Genomic DNA, 23,640 nt, shown 5'->3' with positions numbered 1-23,640 from the left:
CATACAAGCTAAGATAATCGAAGCAGCACAGCTAGCTGCTTAAAGAAGTTATTAAACAGTCTGAAACTCCAATTTACTTATATCTTCCACTTTGGCTTATCTGGTTTTACCTTTGACTCTGCTATTGTTTTGGATTAATTTGATATGTTTGATTTGATTTAGTTTATTTGACACATACTTTAATAGTCAAAATGATCAAAGTCACTTCTTAGTATTTGTGTAATGGAATGACTAAAATTTAGGAGTAATAGCGCTTTACTTTTTATTCATTAAAAAGGCAGCATTGAAAGTAAGCATTTATGTAAAACATTAGTGCCAAATTCCCCTACAAGCCTCCTTGGGAACATTATCTAGTTGCACCCTGGGTGACAGTGCCTTTTCTTACTATTTAAATTCAATTAAATCAAGAATTTGAGGTAACAGAGATGAATTGGTAAACAGTTCTAAAATTCACTTAGCTACTTTAAGAGTATTTTTCTCTTTCTATGCCAGGTTTTTATACCGTGTAACATTTTCTATTCTGTTTAAATGCTAAATATGTCAGTTCTGAAAAAGCAAATTAGGCATTACCCGCTACTGTGCTCATGCGACTAACAAAATACAGACATGGGTCTCCTGTGTAATGTCCAATGCATGCCTCTTACAAATCAATTGGAGAAAACAAACAAAAGAATTAGAATAAGCAGACAGACACAGGCGATAAATTTTTTCCTGTTTATTGCTTGAGTAAAATATGACCAAAAACAGCTCTACATTAGTCCCTTCGGGGCCAATTAGGTAACCACTGTGTTTTGATGATGATTAAAACACACAAATTATGCTACTGTGATCAACTTTACAGCTGTACTAAATCCAGCATTCTGTTATAATTTTGGAACTTTTGTATTAAGTGTTCATGCAATAACATCTGAAGTGGATGATTGGAGCAGAAACAGGATGATTGGAATAGGAGCAGGGATGGCTGAGTCCAAAGGCAGTTGCCCTAAATAGTGATCCCTGTTGTGAACGGCTGAGGCAGAGAACGGTCATTATTTTTAGATAAATACTGCAGAGGCGTGTAATTTTTAGCTTGTTGGGTCTTAACAATTTAAAAAACTGGGCAACTTAAAACTTCTATCGCCCACTGTTACTTTAGGAAAAGACTAAGAGTATTTTAAAAGAGTGATACATTTTTGTTTTACTGAATCTAAATTATGTGTTTGACTGATAGACTGGAAAGATGGGCACTAAAATGGATTTTGCTTTCCTAATGGAAAACTTTGTGGCAAATGACGATTTAAAATTGTGGAGAACAAAAATCATGTTGGGTTTCTGATGGCTACCTTCTTGAGCTGGTTTTATTCTTTATCTACAGTATATGCCCAGCACAGGATCTCTCATACACTGATAACTTACCACAGTCCTTCACAGTCACTAACTTGAAAATTACTTCAGCCTAATGCAGGAAAGACAGAATTCATTATTTTGGGCCCAAGAAAGATTAGAGTTTGGGACTCAGACTTCAGGCCGAAAAACCTCAGAGCTTACAGAAGCACAACGTATTTCTTTAGACTCATACCATCCAAATAAAGTATATTACTACGTTAGTGTACTACTTCCAAAGACACTTCCAGATATTCATATATATATATATTAGAACTAGCCCTGTAAATGGATTAGGTTAAGTTTTTGTAATGGTACTTGTGCTTGTCTCTGTAAAACAAAGGGAAAAAGTCAGTTGCACTTTCCTCCTTGTCTTGATTTCACAGTCCTGACCAAGACCAGGGAAATGGATCACATTACTCATCTCTTGAAAGCGCTACTGGTTTCCTGTTGGTCAAAAATTAAAATTTTATATCTTGTTATTGGTAAAGACCTAAATGTGTTTAAGAGTTGCTTGTTGAATTTGAATTATCTTCACCACTCCTCAGAGACCTTTTCACTCAGTGTCCTTTTCACTCAGTGTTCCCAGGACCAGAAATAAATATTCAGAGGCAGAATTTCATTTCTATGCCTATGTCTTTGTGTGCTTAAAACCTTTTATATGTTTAGATCTTCCAAGCTTCCCTGTATCTATTGGAACTCAATAGGACTTTGAGCCCCTAAACTCAAAGTCCTATTGAGTTTAGGAGCTCAATTGGACTTTGTTTGGAATAACGTCTGTCGTCACATCCGTTGTTGTTCCACTCACAGGGCAGCAGCTGGTGACGACTATAGGAGGCTGGAGTTGTGCCAGACTGTTTTATTACTTGAATTATCTTGCTTGCCCTCTTCCTCTTGTCGTGTTTGATGTCCATGTAGAGTCAGTATTCATTACCAATGTCCTGAAGTGGGAACTGTGCTCTGCCCTTCTCCACAAATTGTGGACACTTTCAAACTCCACTTGCACTTTTTGGCTCTTCTCTTGACACTCTTCAATTTTTTATTTTATTTTAAAGAGTCCTGAATCAAAGATCTGATATTGCTAAACCTCCTCCTAAATTTGCATTATGTAATTAGACAGCTGAGAAATGTCTCTTGGTCTGGTCAGACTAATTGTTATTAGGTTTTTCCAGCAGAATCTAAAATTTCGTAGGAAGATGTCATTATTTGCAGTGATGAATATCTCATTCTGGTGTTCATCATTTTAAATTTAAACAGGCACATCCACATAGAAACAACCATCGGCTAGCACAATTGTTCAGCTGTCATGGCAGGAAACTGAGAAAATAGCTGGTTGAGCTAATTGATGACAGTTCCTTGACAGTTCTGCAGTAACATTTTAAATGCAGTATAATAGATTGAACTGACAATTTTGTAGATTTGCTTCAGTTAAATGAAAGAAAAAACAGATAAGCGTTGATTTCCTATCAAAACATTTCAGCCTTTGACAAACCACTGTGTATTTTTCTTAGCTGTTATAAAATCTTACTTTAACTTTGTAAAATAGATTTAAAGTTTTCTCATTTTGAGTTGTTGTCAAGAACTGAATAGCATGTTTTATAGTGACATGTAGTGTCTTTACAGTCCCTACGGTTGTTATTTTAGCGTTGATTCACACAAACATTTATTACTAATGAGCTTCTGTGCTGCCAGAGGGATTATTTCTTATTCACCTGTAGTTCAAAAAAATGTTTTCATGTAATACTTTTCTGATGCAAGTTGTCTTTGTTTTGATGGTAACCACACAAAACTTTCAAATTGTGACCTTAAATATGTTTTGTGTGAATAAATTATCAAAACATACTCATCCATCCATCCATCCATCCATTCATTCATTTCCTAACACCCTTGACCCTAATGGGGTCAGGAGGTGCTGGTGCATATCTCCAACTAACGTTCCGGGCGAGAGGCGGGGTTCACCCTGGACATGTCGCTAGTCTGTCTCAGGGCAAAACATACTCAATAAATGTAAATTTGTGCACCTATTTCTCTCTTTTTTTAATTGCTAAAGCTGTAAGTTTAACAATACTTTTTAACTGTAAGAAAAACAATAGTTGAAAGGCATAATTAAAAGTCTCACAAATGCATGGCAGAAACAGTAAAATAAACCTCAGATTATTATTATTATTATTATTGTTATTATTATTGGTCAGCTCAAATAACAAAACACACAATAGCGGCAGCAATGGATACTATAATATACTGTAATACTTTGATATTTACTTTATATATTTTTTAAAAACTCACAAGCGCCTCAAGAGTGTATGGATACATGTTACCAAACTATTAAATAAATCTAGCGTAACAGCAAATTGACTATATCCAACATTTGATACATGAGTGTCCTCATGTGCAAGTCTTGTGCTATAATACTTTCCATATATTGTCCATTTATGCCTAAGGTATGAAAATGATTTCAAAGAAATATTCTTTTAGGTTTTGTCACAGCAAATTTAAATAGATGGTTTCTTGCACAGATTTGTGCTGTGTTTTCAAGCGTCTTGATGCGCGTTCTGTTCATGTATAAAACCCGTCTCATCGTTTTATATGAAAAGTACTGCTGACGGAGGTGCAAAACCTCCATACTCAATGAATCATCCCTCTTGTTCTTTGCCACTCCTTCCATTTTTCTGCTTGTTCTATAACTTCACTGTCCTTCACCCCACCCTATCAATTTCTCAGGTGTGCCACATCATCTGTCTCACTAAAAGACCCTAAATAATCAAGGGAGCATTTTCACATTGTCCCTCTGGTATGTCATTCTTCAAGTCATTCACTGGATTCCCACATTTTGGAAGGATGAGGGTATACGTTAAGTCAGTTTTAGGCCTAGAAATGTCTGGTTGGAAACAGTACATAAAAAATTTTTATTTCTATTTTCTTAATATGTCAATCTGTCCATCTATCTAATAGTCTGTTCAAACGTGGGTTCAGTTATTTGCATCTGTTTTTTATCCATCAATTGATTTCTTAATTTTTTTTAACTATCATCCAAATTTGAGTCTGGAATTCTAAAATGAAAATGTGTGGGAATTGTGGTTTTACACGCTGATCAGTTCTTTTTACCCTTCTTGCTTTTCCCTCTTTTTTTCCTCATCTCTTCTTTAAAGTGAACTCTACATTAATTGCTCATCTTGGGAGAAATAAAATGCAAATGGTTATGTTGGAGAGGGTGTGAGATAGAGTAACTGGTGGAGTTTCCTTTGCATGCGAGTCTGTGTTCATCGCTGTGCATTTGCGTGTGTGTAAGTGCATCTGCTTAAATGACAAATGTAGATGGTACTACAGATGGCCCATAAAAGCAGCAGCTTGTAATGAAACAACTGAGACTGAAATCATGGTTATGGTGAACTGGGGAGAGAGTGGAAAATAGAAAGCGAGGTGGAGATAAATAGAAAGATAAAGAGGAATTGGTTTAAAAAAAGAGTTAGTATGAGGAAATAAATAAGAGTGGGCAGATCGCAATAAACCACGAAAAAAAGATTATCCACCATTGGACACTAAATAAGGTTACCTAATTAAACTACGACGGGACTCTCATAGTAAACTAAACAGAAAGCCAAAAAGGGATTTATGTACCAGGAATGACCAAATCTGAGAAAGTGGAGAGTGGCAAAAGACAATGGGATAAGATTCAAACTTTTTTGCTGCATCAAAAAAGTTTGATGCAGCAAACTTTTTTGTGTGCCAAAGCAGAGAATTAACCTGCTGGACCTTCAATGCAGTAGGAAGAGATGACATTTGACTTTCCCGTAGGCTGTGGCTAATGCCAATATCAGGCAAGTTTGACTTTCAAAAATAAAGCTGATTCCATAACTAGTGCATAAATTGTACTGTGACAGTCGGGGTCGGACTGATAAGATAACCTTAAGAAATTGAAGTTCTATAATTTGCCAGAAGTTTTCTGAAAGAAGATTATTATTATTATTTTTCCTAATGGTTGTCATCAGGATTAATTATAATATATCATATCCAGCCAAGTGGTTCACAGGGCCATGAAGCACACAATAAACTTTATAATCAGTTGTAGTTAGATGTCGCGTATATCCTATTCTGCTGCAAAACTCCGAAATAATCAGAAGAGCAAATATACACAAAATACCACATGCAAAAATTACTATTATGAAGTAATAATATACTATGAAGTATTATGAAGAGGAAGATAAAGATGAAATTCCCAGATGGCATTTACAGCTGCTTTGTTCCTCACTAGCAATAAAGACATGGTTTTAAAATTAAAACTATTAGTTATTTACATAAAATAACATTTAAATTGCTGTTCAACTAGAAGCCTTAAGAAATGCTTAAATTAATAAAAGTGATACTGAAAATTGTTTTTAAAGCTAATAGAAAAAAAAAGTTGAATCTCTTTATATTAGTATTCATTCTGTTAACAGGTTTTAGTGAGTCAGAAATTAGTAACTTGATTGTTTTTATATAAAACTAAAGAAAATGACAATTAACACTAATGGCTATCAGCAAAACAAAACAGACTTGCTTTTTGCTCACAGCATGAATTATTAGTTAGACAATACTTTTGAACACAAAAGCAACACAATACCTGAAATAGATATTTTAGGCATTTTAATAACTATAATCATTCATGCTTAATTTACTCATTTTCAATCTAGAAGGTGTTCATCCTGACTTTGTTACAAGGTAAACACTGTTTGCCAATTGTTTTCTTGTTAAACTAATAAAATATTGTCCTAAAATTAGTGAATCAGTTTAAGGCCTAGAAATGTGGATTAGTTTAAAAATCTATATACTTTTATCACAAATTTTTAAATTCTTACTTGGAGCAATATGTGGATGTAAGGGCTATTCCATTGCAAATGTTGAAGTCTTATTTGGAGGAGCAAACATTCTGCAGTCAAACTCTGTGATTTTGTGTTCTTTGGCGCTTTTATTCAATGCAAACACAGGCTTCCCGTCCATTGTTACATAGATAGCTTTTGGAGGCTCTTGCATTCTAACATACAGTAGATCTAGGCTCATCACAAGTCTGGGAGAAAAGATTGATGCAGAATATTAAACTTGAAACCCAGATTAAAACTGTCATAAAATCTAGTTTGTTTGTTTTTTCATTTGAGACACTTAACCAAAATTAATCCAACTATATCAAGAAAGTTTTTTCATGCATTTTTTATGTTTATGCTGTATAATAGTAACTTGCTTTATTTTGGGATTAGTAATGCGTCCATTAGACGTATGCAGGTCGTGCTAAATGCTGCAACACTACTTAACTGGAACAAGAAGGTCTGAATACATTACCCCATTTTTACTTCTCTCCACTGGCAGCCTGTACATTTCAAGATCTGTTTTAAAGTTCTTTTATTTTCTCTTCATGGCCTGATGTCACTTTGGGGGGGAAGTGATCAAAAAACCTTGGACTCAAGGCTTTGGACTGTATACATTGTGCAAATGATTCTGTCCACCTGGATACCAAGCTTCCATCACTGCTGATATGACCCAGAGTCTATAAATATCCACAACTGATACAATGTCATTGGACCAGGGCATAGATGCAGATTGTATCCTTTCCAGGTGTTAGAGTAAATTGGTGATTTTTCTCCTGTAGGAAAATGGCTTGAAGGAAGGCTGGAGGGAGGGTGGGGGCAAATGAGGCAGAAAATAAGGGAAAGTTTAATATAAAGATGACGGAACACAGGCTGAAATTGAAACAGCTAAAGTGGGTTTACGTTGTCAATAGCATATTTTCAAACAAATAGAAATGTATCCCTGCTCGTGTGCAAGTGTGAGTGTTGGTGAAAGTAAATGTGTGCCTGATAAGATACTGAAGAACAAACATTCTGACACTGAGTGGGGCCAAGCTGACTTGCTAAATCGATAGGCCAAAAGGTCACGACACCAGGCCAACCTGACATCCAATCACAATACAACACAAGGGATCGCCACAGTGATGGATGACCCTTGTTGTGTTTGTGTGGATGTGTGCGTGGACCTATGTGTTTTTATCCAAGTGTGTCTCATCAGTGTATGTTTCTCTGTCACTGTGTGTGTGGAGATAAGCAGGGTGGTAGTTGGAAGGATTTCTCTGAGGGTCTTTAGCAAAACCGTTTGCCTCTGGCTGTCTTTTTTTTCCACTTCATGCTCTGTGTGGACTAAAACAAAGGATTACTTCAAACCAAAAGCTTTCAGAATGCAATGTTCTTTATCTTCATCTTTAGAAATATACAGTTGAACTGGGACAGCTTTTCATCTAACTTTAGTCTATCTTTAGATCACCCCACTCACTCACCTCCCACCCTACCTTTGAAAAAAAAAAAGTTTATTTAGCCAATCTTGATGAGCAAACCTTTACTTTTACATAATTCCGACTATCTAACTTTTCCATTTATTTTTAAGATGCGACAGAGTAGTGAAATGCTGATTAAAGTCTAAGTTGTTATCAGAATCCTAAATGACAGTTAAATAAAATTACACTTACCAAGAGAAAAATGCACATTTTTGTTCATTTTCAGTGTTTATATAAGGAACTTGCAGCTCTACTTTTACCTCCAAGTTTTAATTAGAAGCCTAGTTTGCAGATCTGTCAAATTCTTTCCATCCTGCTTTCCTTTTTCTCAGTTTTGCGCTATTCACTCCATCTGTCCTTATAGTTTCATAGTTCTATCTGTCATGATGGCTATCGTTTGTTCCAGCACCCCTTCCTAACGCCCCTACCACCACCTCTCTCATCTTTCTCTCTGTGTTGTTGCCTCCCCCTCACCCAATCTGTCTGGTTGCTGCTCCAACACACCCCAGCCTTCTATCTGTCTGAATAGTTTCATAGTTGTATCAATCAAGTTCAAACTATAAGACTGGAGTTGCTCCCTGTGCTCTCATCTAAGTCTTGGTTTATGGCTTGTAATACTTCTTCACCCACTTGCTCCAAGTCTTTGCGTCTGTGTATGTTTATCTTTATATGAGCGCAGTTGTCCTTGCATTTTTGAATGAGAACTGAAAATGGTTCCAGAGGGGCAAATATTAATCCTTTACTTCTTTTGTCTAAGGTTATCGAGTCTAATTTGATTTCAATTAAGTTTTTGCTTTGCAGCTAGCATGCTTAGCTGTATATAACATACCAAACCAAAACTTTATGTACATTTAGAACAAAGCGTAGGGTAACAGTAATGTTTAGCGAATGTAATGAATTGCATTTCTATTTTCTTACCATCCGTCTTCCTATGAGTCTCTTCCTTGCTTGTCAGTCACATTCAGGCTCTCTCAGTTGTGTGATGTTGCGCCTTTCAATAGTAAGAGTGAAATACAATTATCCTTTAGTTTACGTTGTTGTTCATTAGAGATAGATTTTAGTTATATGCATGTAGAAAGTTTTCCAACCAAAGACCATGTTATAATGTTTATTAAAAGCCCATGAACAGGTATTTACTCAATAAGATCCAGTCAGCTCTGCTTTTGCTTGTCTTTTCATCTGGTGTCTCTCCGCTCCCTCACAAACATTATCCCGTAGGAGATATGACCTAATGTTTGGGAGAGCACAATATTCCACAGTTAGCTGTAATTTGAAAGTCATGTTGTGAAGTTCTAAAATCAGGAAACATTCAAAGCTTCAAATATCTGACAAAGTCAAAAAACATCTGACAAAGTCTTTCTTTATATAAATATATGCAACAGCAGCAAATGTAAAAACAGAGCAATAAGAACACCATCAAACACAATAGCACTGACAAGATCAACCTTTTTCTTTCAATAAGTGTGTTATTCTAAAGAATAACACACTTCTAAATTTTGAACATTGCTTGGGCTCGTGTGACCGAAAAGTGAAGCAGTTGACCCAGTTTGACCTACACTAAGGATCTGATGAGCTTTCCTTGAAATCACAGGCCCATTCTCCACCTAAAAGAAGGCTTTTATTGATGCTGAATACAGGCGTAATAACCATGAGATTGCATTTGTATGTGATCTGAGGAACAAAAAAACATAACAAGTGAGTTTTGAGTTGCCCATTCTTATAATTTTAGTCCTTGTAAAATCTTTACATTCCAGACTATAGTTTTCTGTCATCGAGCCATCTTCACCACATTGTGAAATATTCCCGCCAGTCTACAGGAAAAAAAACTTGATTTAAGCAAATATTGAATTAGAACAGTGAATAAATTAGTCCTTTGTCAGACTTTTTTCATATGTTAATTTCAGATATGTTTTTTGAGGGGGGAGGAGTGAAGGAGAATTTATAATCTCAAACTGATGGACAATGTGTTTGAAGGTTGTTTTCAATAAATTACTCACTCAGTTTTCATTTTCTACTTTTTGCAATTTGAAACTTACAAAAGTAAATGATATCTTGTGGAGCCAGACTAAATGGACTACATCATTTGCCATTTCTGACCAGTAGACAGGAATATTACTACTGTTCAGGGTGAGTGAGGATTGAGGTGATTGAGGAAAAAGAAATTATATTTCTAACCTGCAGATCTCTTTTAACAAATGTTTTTTGTTACATTTTAAGAAATGCTGAGACTGAATTAATTTATTTTTCTGTATTTTCTTTTTTTCACAGAACTACACAGTACATCTTGTGGGAATCCAGGTGTTCCACCAAAAGCGGTGCTAAGTAGTGGTGGCCGTTTCGCTGTAGGAGACCGGGTGCAATACAGCTGTGTCCCTGGTTACGTCTTAGACGGTCATGCTACACTCACATGCATAACCAATGCAGCAAACATTGCAGTCTGGGATTTTCCTGCTCCTATTTGTCGAGGTAAGCATAAAATATTAGTATTTTTTGGTGTGCATGAAATATGAAGAGTTTATTTTATTCTAAAACCTTGCCCTCTAAAATACAGCACAGTGCTGCCAAAAATCCTAAAAAAAATAGTACATGAAATGTGTTGATTTGCAGTTGTTACAAAATTGTTGGGAACATAATCAGAATATATAGTCGTGTAGAAAAATTGGATAACTCAATTAAATATTGAGTTGTTGATTAAGAAACAAAGGTTCTACAAAGGATGTAAAAAATTGTGTATTCTGCAAAATAAGAGAAGACACCCTAATCTCCAATAGCTAGTCCTACAGCTGTTGGTTAAAATGACTCCTGTAAAATGTTACTTGTTGCTTCTTTGTTTTATGCCCATCCTTGGTGTAGTAACTGGTGCACTTTCTGTCATTCTCATGCAGCAGGTCCCATTTCTGCTTCAATTAATTATTATTTTAATTTTTTTTTACAAATGTTTATAAATTTTCTTCAAAGCTGTCTGACACACAAGGGAATTCATGTCGTATTTTATGACGTAATTTTGCCAGGTCCTATAGCATTAAATAATCCCTAAACTATATCACTTTCACTTCGGTGCTTCACAGATGGAATGGGGTTCTTGTCTTGTAATGCTGTATTTGGTTTAGAAAACATGTTCTCTATTCTGTTCTATGAATAATTACAGTCCAGCCATTGTAATTATTTACAACCCATTCCATGAACATAATTAATTTAGAAATCCTCGGCCTCTCCTAGGAAATGACAGTTAAACCAGAAAAGAAAGACTTGCGTCTCATATCAACAGTTGCACGATGCCTGCTGTTAGACCCATGATGACAAAATCTTGGGGTTTCTGAATACTTAGAGTAATGCAGGCTGTTTTCAGGGAGAACCTGACTTGAGGGACAGATCTGGGTTTGGCAATATTTGTTTTGAATGTCTTCTACTTATAGACTATTGACTATGTAGTTTAATGAAACCTATTTAAACCTCTTAACAGGCTCAGAAGCTACTACAGCTTCAACGTTCTGTCTGAAGCCCCAAGATAGCTCTATAGAGTTTAAAATGTAGTAGTGCACTAAATTCAGTCTCTGAGGTTTAGACAAGGCTAACCTCCCTCATAGTCAGTATGTTCTCATCATGTAAACTTTTTGTGAAAAATCAAGAAGTCTCTTAATTTATTCTTTATCAGAAATTGCATTTTCTATCACAAATTTGCAAAACAAAATTGTAAATGTTTTTTCTTCAGCTTTACTGATATTACCCTTGTTGAAATCAATAACAATTGTCCATATGAGCTGACTTTCATAGGGTTTCTTAATTTCTCCACGACTATATAGCTCCTACATTTTTAGAGTAAACAATTGAACAGTTTTAGAATAAAACTCTTTGTAAATGTATGTGGACATTGTGTGTGTAAATGTGGCAGGAAGACAGAGTACAGATGTTTGTATGTTAATGTTTCAGAGACACCAAAGACTCACATAGAGGTTTTTGTATCTGTGTGTTCTTTTGTTCCCCCCACTGATCAACGATGTGTGTGGGAGACAGGCCTGTATGTGAGATATATCATATGGCAAGCTTTATTTTTAGATTTACATACATTACCTTGTTTCATCCCACAGTAGAGTTCCAATTCTTTGTAGGCGGATGCAAAATTAAACATATCAATGCCAGAAGGAACAGAAGATATAGGTGTGTTGATACTGTGAGCTTTAAAGATAAGGTTTGCTTTGATTATATAAAAATAGCAGGAAGATTTAAATTAACACAAAAAATTTTTATTATTAAGATTATTATCTCCAGTTAAGTTTAATGTATTTTAGCTATGTTGTTGCTTTTACGTCTACATTTCAAAGACAAATATATTTTCTTATTTAATGGAAAAATAAAAAAGTGCATGACCTTGTCTCTGTGGCTGCTATCCAGTAGCTTGCCACCATCAGTGTGTGAATGTGCATGAAGGGGTGACTGAGTGAATGTATCGCAAAGCGCTTTGGGGTTCTCTGGACTTGATAAAGTGCAATACAAGTACAAGCCAATTACCCTTTACCACATAGTACAATAAACAAAAAAACATCTGTCCCTGTTTTATCGCTGCCAAACAATTTAATTTGTCACCAAGTAAGCTGTTCAGCACACAAAACACACATTTGACAATGTTTCAACAATTCTGACATGGTCTCTATGCCAGCATTCCCATGGTACCAAAGCAGGTGTGTTTTATCTTTTTTCTGAACTGGAAAGAAGAGTGATCAAAGTGATGGAAATAGAGCTTGGTATCCTACAGAAAGCAGGAGTATGATGTAAGGTTTCCAATGTCTTACATGAAACGAAATGCTCCTTTCAGAGATCTAAATAAGAAAGCAATCAACTTTAAAGACAAGCAAAACTATTGACTTGCATGACTTGTAATTATTTAATCTGCCAGAATTAAGAAATTGATATTCTACAGTGTGGCTTCAAGTACAGTTTAACACTTCATACACCCTCCACTTCTTATCTTCCTTCATCGACAATATTCTGAATTCTTGAAGTAATGTTTCAGATAAAGTTTATGTTTTTACTGCTAAAGTCTCCTATTGACAACATTTACAACATGTTTTACTGCAAGCTCATCAAAGCAAATCATCTAAAACATATATGCATTACTCCAAGAAGCTGAGTGGTACTGTATTATGATAATGAAAATATATGTCTCAGACTTCGGGCTGAAAAGAACTCATACTACTTCATCTGGACACCTCAGTAAGGATAAAAAATATTTTAAATCATTTTCCCCACTAAAAAGGACAATCACTGATTGACCTGAAACATCAGTGCAAAGAAATGTCCATGTGGTGTTTGGAGAGAATGCATTCCTTTAAAAAAACAAATGACATTTTCTGGTGATAACATCAACAATTATATGTTTTGTTTCACATACCAAGCTTGGGATCTGTCATATAAAACCAGAAGTCTTTTATGTTCTGTTTAAAAATATTTACCAACTCTATCCAGTCTGTTAATTTACAAGGATTACTCATGTTGCATTGAACATTATTCACATTATTTCACATCATAATGTATTTCCGCCTCTGCTTGATGCAGAGGCCACATAAATGCACAAGAGGTTTGTTCATGACCTTTAGTGAACTGAATTTATATGTACTTCTATGTTTGTTTTTTCTATCCATTTCTCTACTACACACATAAAACACTTTAGGTGTTTAGAAACAATGCATTTCACATAAAACTGAATGCCTTTGCTCCTCCTAAGTGTATTCTGGTTGTAGATTTGAGAGGTAGCCTGGTATTATTGAGAGGAAGATATTCAACACAGAAGAGAGGGCACTTTAATCGTCACCACTTTTAGATAGCATCTGTAAATTGATTCACAGTATTGAGTTTACCTCGTTTCCTCTTTAGTAAGGATTTTTTTTTTTTTTTCAAATAAGATGAGATAAACCAGAGAAGAACTGCTGTGCCAAAACTTAATGTTGCAGTATTTAGTAAGAGTTGCAGGCCTGAGAAAAAAGTTAATCATTTGTTGTGTCACTTGTAGCAGCATCAAGCATTAGCAAAGAATGACAGAATCTATTAAGACTGTGTGTAAAGTGACCCACTTTTCTTTTTGGAATTGTTTTAATTCATCATATTCTGGATTTGAAAGATAACACATTTTCCATAAAGATTTAAAATCAAATTTTACATACAGGAAAAACTTATCTTGGAGATTTGCAAAATTAGTCTGTTTGAAAAAGTTAAAATGTCATGGCTCCTCTTCCCACTGTACCACAAAAGAATAACTTTAGGTAAGTATTGTTGATGGAAAGTACAAAAAAGAATTAACAAACTGCTGATGGTCCAATTCTTATGAGGCACAACAGACCTGAGCAGAGTTATTATCAAGCTATCAGCTTTTTGATTACATGTTTATGTTAGTAAACTACAAGTACAGATTTGGGTACACTTTGACAGCAGTCAAGCATTTACATTATATATTTAGTTTTTACACTAAATATTTACACTAAATGTAATAGACATTACCTGTGTCAAACTACACCAAATATCACTCTGACTTAGATTATGTGTAAGTGAAAATGTTGATGTGGCTTTAGTCTTTGGGTTTGGGTGTAAAAATGAAGAGGTCAGTGCAGAGAACAGTAAGTAGATCGGTCAAGGATTCAATATCCAACTGTAACACTGCCAACTATTTTAGCTCACTGCAAAACACCCTTATAGAAATCAGATCCAGCTATTATGTATCTACCTGACTTTTTGGTGTTCTAAAAAATATACAACTTTAGAGTACAGCACTCCATTGAGTGTCAATTTATTTAGGAAAACATACCACAAATGTGCTCAACTTCCACCAAATTTACTTCAGTGCTACTCAAATATTCTGTCTGCACTGTTGAAGATTTACACACCTCGGTATTTCAACGGCTTGGAGTATTTGATTTAGCACAGCAGTAACATTAATTTCTAACCAGTTCAGCAAATACTTACTTGTCTAGTTGTAGGCACTGGTTCTGGATGTAACATTAATGTTTCACACCCAGATGAAAGGAAAAGGAACATTGACATTGTTTAAAAATGTAACTTATACTCTATGTTTATACAGCAGACTTGCATTGTTTCTCCCTCTTAACACTCAATATAAAAACAGAATTAATCAAAAACAATACACATACTTGAGATGCGTACATAACATGACTTTATATTTTGCAAACTGTACATCATTTCTTTTCATCTAAATAGATCAAAATAGTTTAGAAAGTCCACGACTAGTTAGAAAAGCTTTACTAATTTGCTGAAATTATTCAATTAATGCCTGTTAGTTGAATAATTTTAATCCTTATTAACTTTATGAATATCAAGCCAAATCCAAAATAATGTAATTTTGGGAAACTTTATAAAAAAGTGTAAAGTTCTAATTATTGACCACTTAGGCTATCAAATACAGTCTAAATCATTGCATTTGATCCAGGTATTTCTAGTTTGATCCAATTGCAATTGTTTTTGAGACTTTTACTTCACAGTGTGATAAATTTCAACTTAAAATACAAGGCTGAATTTTGTTATATTAATGTTCCAAAAAATTTAACTTTAAGTCTGTATCACTAATCCTTGATTGTATATTCTGAACATGTCTGAGATGGCACAGCGGTATCACAGAAAACCTTTAAACTGGTAAAACAGTCACATAAATACATAAACATAGAAAAAAAATCATACAAACAGAAGACATGTAATTTCCATTAACTGAGAATAGGGTTGATAACAGAAGTATTATCCAATAGTAGTAACATCAGTTAGCTGTTTCTCGATCCTATCAAAAGAGATAAAGCTTGCATGACAAACAAGGGAAGTTTTTTTTTTGAGAAAACAAAAACATTTCCTTTGCTGTAAATTCAATGACAAAATGTTATAAGAGATGTGTTTTTCTTCTTTGGATGTGACCTGTTCCTGAGCAATAGAAAAACACTGAAAACTGTAAAAGGCATGTAATGGTGTACTAAAATGTTGCCCAGCAATAGTGGAGCAGTAAACTGTAATTTTGAGGGTAGAGGAGGAAGGAAGAAAGTCGGGAGGAGATTGCAAAAGAAGAAGAGAAGCAAATGGCAACTTGTCAGTGCTGGATTAGCAATGTCTCTGTCTTTCTGTCAGTAAGGCTAAGAGGAGCTAAGCTACTAATTTGTTCACACCAACTCAGAAACACACATCTACAACTATTTACACCCCCTGTCAATTACACATCACACTTACACACACACACACCCACGCAAATAACCCCCATACACACAGTACAGAGTCGCATACAGTTTGTGGTTGTGCATGCTGACACCTAGAGGCATTCATACCGACTGTAATAGCTTTCGATCAATTATTCAGTCATGCAATCAAATGCCTGGAGATGCAGTGCTTTTAGCTATTGCGCCGGTAATATGCTTTCTCTCTTTCTGTGAATATGTGATTCATTAATCTTGTCTCTTTACATTACATGCTGTGCTTAAATTATCATACATTATTCATGGATATTTTTTTGAAAATTAAACCCATATTCAGAAAGAAAAAAATGACTGCTCTCTTTTCAGCATAATCTGTGACCTCTATGGCCAACAACTGATCTAGGTGAATGCCCTTTTTAATGATGAACAACTGAACATATCCGTTCACAGGTGGTTTACGTGCATTAAATAATGTAACAGGTTTTCAGGAAGGGATTTGTATGAAAAAAAGTAGCACAAATCACTCACCAATGTTTATTAATTTGAAAGGATATTACACTCTAAATGCTTACCTCTAAAAATTGCTTAAAAATGGGATTGCAGATCTTCTACTGATTAACTCCCAGTGATTCTAGAGTGGGCAGCCATTATTTTACTTGCCTGCTAATATTGAGAAGGCCTTTAATGACAATTTCACAGCAGAATACTATGATATTGGGTGGATTCAGTCACAAGGTCCCAGATTGGGGCTGGTTACAGCTCCAAGGTAGACCTCAGAATCAATAAACCTAACTATAGGGTGTATAGAGAGATTTAAAGTTGATTGTTGTTACTGTAATTGAAAAACACAACTTGCAAATTAAATATTCTCTGTGTTTACCAAACTGCAGACAGAAAGCATGAAATTCAATAAGCACAAAGTGGTGAACTATAAAGAACTGAAGACTCTAAACTAAACTGTACGGATTATAGGCTCTAACATCAAATTCTTAGAGTCTACATTAAATATTTGGATTTGATTCACACTTGAATTCCACAAAGAATCAAGACTTAAGTTAGGGTTTATTCACACTTGACATATTTGGTAAATTATTTAAATGGACCAGTTTGTTTCTCGTGTTGTTCTAGATCTTTTGTGCAGGCGTGAATACACTAAAGTGAACGGTAGTGCAAACAACTGGACTGAGAACCATTTTTTGAAGTGTTCTTTGTCTGCTTCCAAACAAACTCTGGTGTGGTCTCACTTCTGATTTGAACCAACTACAGGAAAGGCATGTCTTTTTGGACTTCATGAGCCACTGCTCCTGGACATTATGGTAAAAATGATCCCTTCAGAGTTCCTAACACTGCTACAGCATGCACTGAAAATTTGATCCAAAGTTTTCTGCTTAGCAATGCTGCTGGCAGTAGGTTGTGGGTCAGGGGGCACAGAGTATCTCATCTCATTCAGCTTGCAACAGCATTCCAAAATCCAGAATATCGCATCACGAAACCTGGGTTGCATGAGCTGGTCTAGACTTTCAAAAAGCTGTAGCAGTTTTAAAAGCACAAATGCACATGAGGGATGTGCAGCATGCATGTCTTCCAAAGTTTGTTTTTCTGGGTCTGTGATCTGTCCTGTCCCCTTCATTTTTGTCCAATGGGAGCAATCATCACTTGCATGGCTTTATTTATGAATCATTATATGTTTGCAAGAAAGAAAAAAATGTAAAAGCAAACCCCACCAAACAAGCAAAACAAATAAAGTCCACTTTGAGTCCGGACCAAAACTCGTTTGTGTGAATACACCTTTAGACTCTGGATCACTAGAGTCTCATGAAGAACCTTTATTTGCATAAATATTTTATATTTAGATTCTGTGTTAGTGTGTTAGATTGGCGATCTGAAATTGAAATATCTGCACATCTCTCTATTTTAAAGAAAAGCCTCTGCCATAACTGTGATTGAACTTAAGAAAACCTATGACTGACTGTGAGCCTGTGTCATAGGATAAACCTACCAACTGCAAGAAAGCAAAGGAATTCAGAACAGACAGACGAGGAGGAGGAGGAGGTTGAGTTAGAGGAAGTAGAGGGTTATTGTTGCTACTGAAAAAGTAATAATCTGCACTGACAAAACCTGAAATGAGACTCACTGAGAAACGGAAATGAAATGAGCATGTGTGGTTGTTTGTGTGTTGCCAGCATAACAAGATTCAGGCTGCTGGTTGTCTGGGCACAGGGTTTTTGTGTCCTTTGGAGTGTGCTGATCATTGGTTCAGCTCGTGTTTATGGTACCATGGTCTAATCAAGCACTTGATTTTTTTTTTTTTTCAATAAAGATAACACTTCAAATCTTAGTGTGTTTTAAAGAAATACAGAATTTAGTTTTAGGCAGGTTCCTCGTTGTATATTCAGAAAAAAGTGAGAATTTAGCCAAAATCTAGAGATGACTTAAAAAGGTAAAGCACAACCAAGACAACTGAATGACACATTATTATTTAAAAAATCTGAAGCAAGATAAGCTGCTCTGATCAACTTTTTAGTATTAAACCCTAATGACTGACATTTTGAAGTTTATAATAAACTACATGTTAATGACTAGTTAATTGCTTTGGATGGTTATTCCAAATCATTCAAGGTATAAGATTTGTTTAAATATATCAGCCAGTTATAGTGATCCTCCATAAGAGTTTTCACCACCTACTAGAGTGTTGGTGCTCCTCTTACTGTATATGAAGTGTGAACTTCACTGAACCTCTGAATGTGTGCTGTGCTTTCTGCCACCAAGATTTTGGCTGCAGGGCCTTTAAATTACATGATGGGCCTTCATGGATGGTGCATGTACTGTAGATCCAGTACATCCTACAGATGATTGAGATTTGGACTTTGGAGAAGTTAACATCTCAAACTTCTTGAGCTCCTTAAATCCTTCTTGGACTATTTTTTGTTTATAGGGTGAACTCTTCTGTTGAAAGAAATATCAGGAAATATCCTTTCCACACTGACTGATCTCTGGTAGAGCAGTCCCATAACCCACAAATTGTGGTGCCCTGTGTATTTTGACAACTTCCTGTCAAAACTAGTATTCATTTTGTCTGTTTTGTAAAAACAGTAATTCATATTTTACCATGTTTTAGTTTTTGGACCACTTTTATAGAGACTGACTACTGCAAACCAGGAACTCCTTTCACATAAAGCAGTTTTGGCAATGCTCTGATCCAGTCATTTCAGGTTGTTTTATTGCTTTTGCAATAAATTTAACAGTTGATTTTAAAACGAACTGTATGCAAATTTATCTTAAAAAACCCATTTGATTAAATCTATTTTCTGTTGTATCTTAGCGATTTCTTTGGACCTTTTCATACAGTTTCCGGCTTGTTTATGTCTGAAAATTATGAATTTTCAGACGTGAAAAATTGTCAATTGACCGTATAATTATTTGCGCATTGTTGTCTGTTTCTCCACTGGCCTTTTGATGGACTTGTTGTCTGTCCAGGGTGCACAAATCCTTTTGCATTAAGACATCTGGCACAGAATGAAGTAAGCTGGGACAATAGCTTAAGAGCAAGTGAAGATAATGTAAGCAAGAAAATGGCTTGCATACAAAAACACAGCTTAGCTGCAGTCCCTAAATGTCCAGATGCCACTAAGGAACATTACTTCCTAAATAGCTGTCTGTTTACATTTTATAAATTTCCCTGTATGGTTTTGCTCTGATCTGATTTTTGTTAGTGTACAATTGGCCCCAGAAACCTTAGATTAAAGTGTAATGTTGAGTACTTCAGGGATGTATCTGAATGTCAGAATGCACTGGAGCTGACCAGAACTCTACTGGATTGTTCAGACCTGATAGTCCGTGTTATCCCAACAGGATTTGACAATGAGCCGCAGAACTTACTGCAATGAATTCTTGGCTTTCTTTCTTTTCAAGTGCCCCATAAATTTTTAATAGGGATCAGGTCAGGGAACTACAGAGAAAAGTCTGTGACAGGTACCGCAGCTTTGTGTGCTTTTTGTCTTCAAATAATTTTTCAAAGGCTAAAGTTGTTAGGGTATCAATCGTTTCTTCTTTTTTTTCCATTTTGCTTTTTTATGTAACCGTTTCAAATGTCCATTTTAGATTTACTAATAATAATGACTTTGTTTGTCTTCCAGTTTGATGTGCTGGTGTGTCTTAGCCTATTCCAAGAACTTTGCTGCTTTTCGAACTATTATTAGGCATTCATGTTGTGACAGTGTCTTTGCTGAATCTGGAAGTCTTTATTTAGACAATGGCATTTTTATTTATTCCTTCTTCCTTCTTTGTCGGCAATGAAGCTGTCCTTGTTTTTCTTCATGTAACAATCTTATGATGCAAACATTTAGTCTGCCTAACGAGACTTAAGATGCTGCTGATCCTGGAAGAGCTCATAAGAGTACCGTCCATCCATCCAAAGAAACAACATGGGCATGATTTGATGCAGAGAAAGCCACTTCCAGCTAAGAACTGAACCTTAGTTTTGCTTTCATTATTATATATTAATTTGGGGGTTGTTTCACTAAAAGAAACTAAGGATCTGATAAAAAAAAAAAAAAAAGAAGCACAAAATGTGTATTTTATTGATATTAAAAAGTAGATGCATGCATATTTCTTTGCTTGTTATCTGAAATTATTTTAAACCTAAATAATTTTTGTAACTCCTATAAGTATAGTTAATTTTGTACTTATTTACACCTGTGGTTGTAGCAATGATTTACTGTCTTAATTGTGATGCGAGGTTATTTCTACTGGCTTCAGACTATCCATGAGACACACAGAGCAATATTTCAATTTGAGCTGAAGAACCGGCCCCTCATTAAAACATAACATTAAGCTGATAGATCAAACCAAAAGCATTACACAGCAGGAACCATCATTCAACATGCAGGCTCAGAGCAAATTACAAGTGTAAAACATCTGAATGTTTTATTGCCAGTATGTTTAAACTGAATACCAAGCCTGAAAGACTAACGCTTCTATAGGAACATCAGGCAGCCATGAAGGGGTAAACTAGAGGAAACTAAAACCGCTTTGCCTCTAGAGCCGCTTTAACCAGTTCTGCGCCAGTCAGATTAATCTCCATTAGCAAATCTTGTGCAGTTTTGTGTGGCTCTTCTATATTTTCCATACTTACTTCAGGGGTAGTACAAGTCCCCGAAAGCCGTTTACTACATGAGAGGGATTTGATCGACAATAAACTGTGTTGCTTGCTTCCTGTATGTCTCTGCAAAATCCAAACAACATTTCAACCGTCTCAGGGTACCAATGGACATCCCGTCTGCTATCAGAGAGCTGTACAGTGTGGAAGAATTATGAGTTTAATCTTGAGCAGCACATGTGTCAACTTTTGGAGTGGATTGACCCTGATTTTTGATACTATTGTATTAAGTAGCTGTATAACTTTTTTTTCTAGCCATCAATTTTTCGTTATATAAAATATCAAAATGTACACCCTCTCATTACAAAACACAACATGAGGTCAGGTTTACACCATCATTAGCAGAAGCATGATAAAAATGTTTAACTTTCTGCATCGTAACAAACTCCCACAGTTTTTATGCTTTCACTAAAAACAGACATTCAGCATAACTTTTTTGACACTAATGATGTACTTTAACTCACTGCAAAATAGAGTTATTGAAAATATCTGGTGATGCGTCTGTTAATTTCTGCAAATGCTTTATTTGAGCATAATTTGCCAAAATCTGGCAGAAGATTTGTCAGAAGTCCTACCTCTCATATTGTACATTTGAATTTGATTGTTTTCACCTGCTGATGTCTTATGATCTCATTCATTTGAGTTTCTTTGTTTTCCTAATCTGCTGAAATGTGAGGGTCCCACCATCCCCCCAACCCCACACACACACACACTTCTTTAGAATGCGTCATGTTTTTTCATGTCTCACTGAAACATGTAGGAGTGTGGAAATCATGCCAGATAGAAATACTGTACTCCTCTATTTGTGTATGTATGTGTGTGTGTTTACTGTGCAGTATGAACAAGTCCAACTGAGCTTTGACAAATTACAGTGTTTACGCAGGTAGTCTCCACATGCCTGAGACATGCACAGACACATACTCCAATTGAAAACATGCACAGTCCCCTTCCACTGCAGGAGCTTCAAGCAGAGCTGTCATACTGATCCAGACGTAATGCACATGCCCATGCTACACACTGCCTGGCATGCCTGCCATGTCTTTTTCTTAATTAGTGCAATTTAAAATAATTCAGAGCCCATCATATAATGTAGGTTTTGCCATGTTTCCAGGTCAGCGAGCGAGCAGCCTGCTCAGAGAGCTAAATATAATGGTTATGCAACCTGATTATTCAGGTGTTGTTGTGACTTGAAAAGCTTGAAAACCTTATGCTCCTGTGAGATTAAGGGACTTCGTAGCATCAAATTCAACCCTGACCACCTCCTCTTAACAATGAAGTGGCAATTCATTCAAAGGTAATCACTGCTAATGAACATGTTATCGGTAAGCAAAACAAACATTTGTTTTTATGAAGCAGGGACAAATGGATCATTACAATATAAGAAAAATTAGCAAATTAAGCCAGAGACTATGATAATTTTTGCCATTTACAAAACATAAAGGATATAAGGTAAAAGTCACATCTCATTTAGAAATCTGAAAACCATAAATGGTGACCTGGCGTGGCATCTCAGTTCATTACAAATATAATTGAGAAGTTTATTTATTTTAATATATTTCCAAAAATGCTTGTGATACATAGTATAGATTCATAACACACAGTTATGTATGTGAAGCATTTTTATATCTTTCAGTCACTCATTTTGATAATTACCATTTCCAGCCAATAAAAGCCCAGAAATCTCTAGCAGAATCATCGACACCCTCCATGAGGAGGTTCAGCCACAAAAGGTTATTGCTACAGAAGCTGGCTGTTTACATATCGAAGCACATTATTAATGGAAAGTTGAGTAGGAAAAAAATGAAGAAGAAGGGAATGGGGATAACTATTCCCTTGAAAAAACTGAGGCAAAGTACATTGAATAGCTTGGGAGAGATTCCCAGACTGCAGCAGGAGTTAAACTGAACTGAAGATCCAAATATTGAATTAATTGCGATAAATATACATTTCTCCCAAAGTGCCTCTTAGCCCCTTAGCATTGGGGCCCCCAATGTTAAGGGCCCCTTATCATTGTAACTTGTACCAGGTGTGAATATTTGCTGACGTTTCATTCCATTCAATAGTCTGAATATGTTATAGTCATGCAAAGTGTGAACCCATTCTTGGCAAATATGAACAGTCATTTCATTTAAATTAGACATATTAATTTCACATTCACTAACTTTGTGACAATATGTTTGCGCTATACTGTACAACCTTAAATTGTAACAATGTTGTGTGTAAAACAAATGCAAAGAATATTCACTTCTTCAGCTCAATTACTGGAAAAAATAGAAATAAATAATTTCAATTTCTCTCATATTGTAATTTATTGTGATATACCAAGTGAAATTAAGGTGAAATCAAGACTAAATCCTTGTCTTCTTAAAATTTATCAAACAAAATACAGATGAGGGAAGGCTTTTGCGGAAACATCAAAGGCATCTATGCATTTAGCGCACAAATTTTCCTACGCGCCTCTAAATCAGTTTCAACTTCATCACATGGAGTAAACCTAAATAAATGTCTTTTTATGTGTTTGCTGCTTTTCTGTTGAAAATGCTTCTCTTTCTGTGCTTCTATGTCCCTTATGTTTACACACATACACACACCTCATCCGACTTCTCTATGGTCTCATTATTATCTCGCTAATGGTTCCCTGTGGA

At 35.6% G+C, this 23,640-nt stretch overlaps 1 protein-coding gene across 7 annotated transcripts in view; it reads left to right on the top strand.

The window, feature by feature from the left end:
* The window catches only part of LOC114156180 (CUB and sushi domain-containing protein 3-like), a 404,435-nt gene that overhangs the window by 139,430 nt on the left and 241,365 nt on the right, over window positions 1-23,640 (top strand). For all 7 annotated transcript variants that reach the window (XM_028036459.1, XM_028036460.1, XM_028036458.1 and 4 more), the window contains exon 4: window positions 9,929-10,126. In XM_028036459.1, the coding sequence (XP_027892260.1) occupies window positions 9,929-10,126 (198 nt within the window). The remainder of the gene's footprint in view (window positions 1-9,928; window positions 10,127-23,640) is intronic.

Source organism: Xiphophorus couchianus, chromosome 13, assembly GCF_001444195.1.
Source record: "Xiphophorus couchianus chromosome 13, X_couchianus-1.0, whole genome shotgun sequence".
NCBI classification, from domain to species: Eukaryota; Metazoa; Chordata; class Actinopteri; order Cyprinodontiformes; family Poeciliidae; genus Xiphophorus; species Xiphophorus couchianus.
Note: the sequence above shows the minus strand (reverse complement) of the source record. Positions and strands in the feature narration are given on the sequence as shown.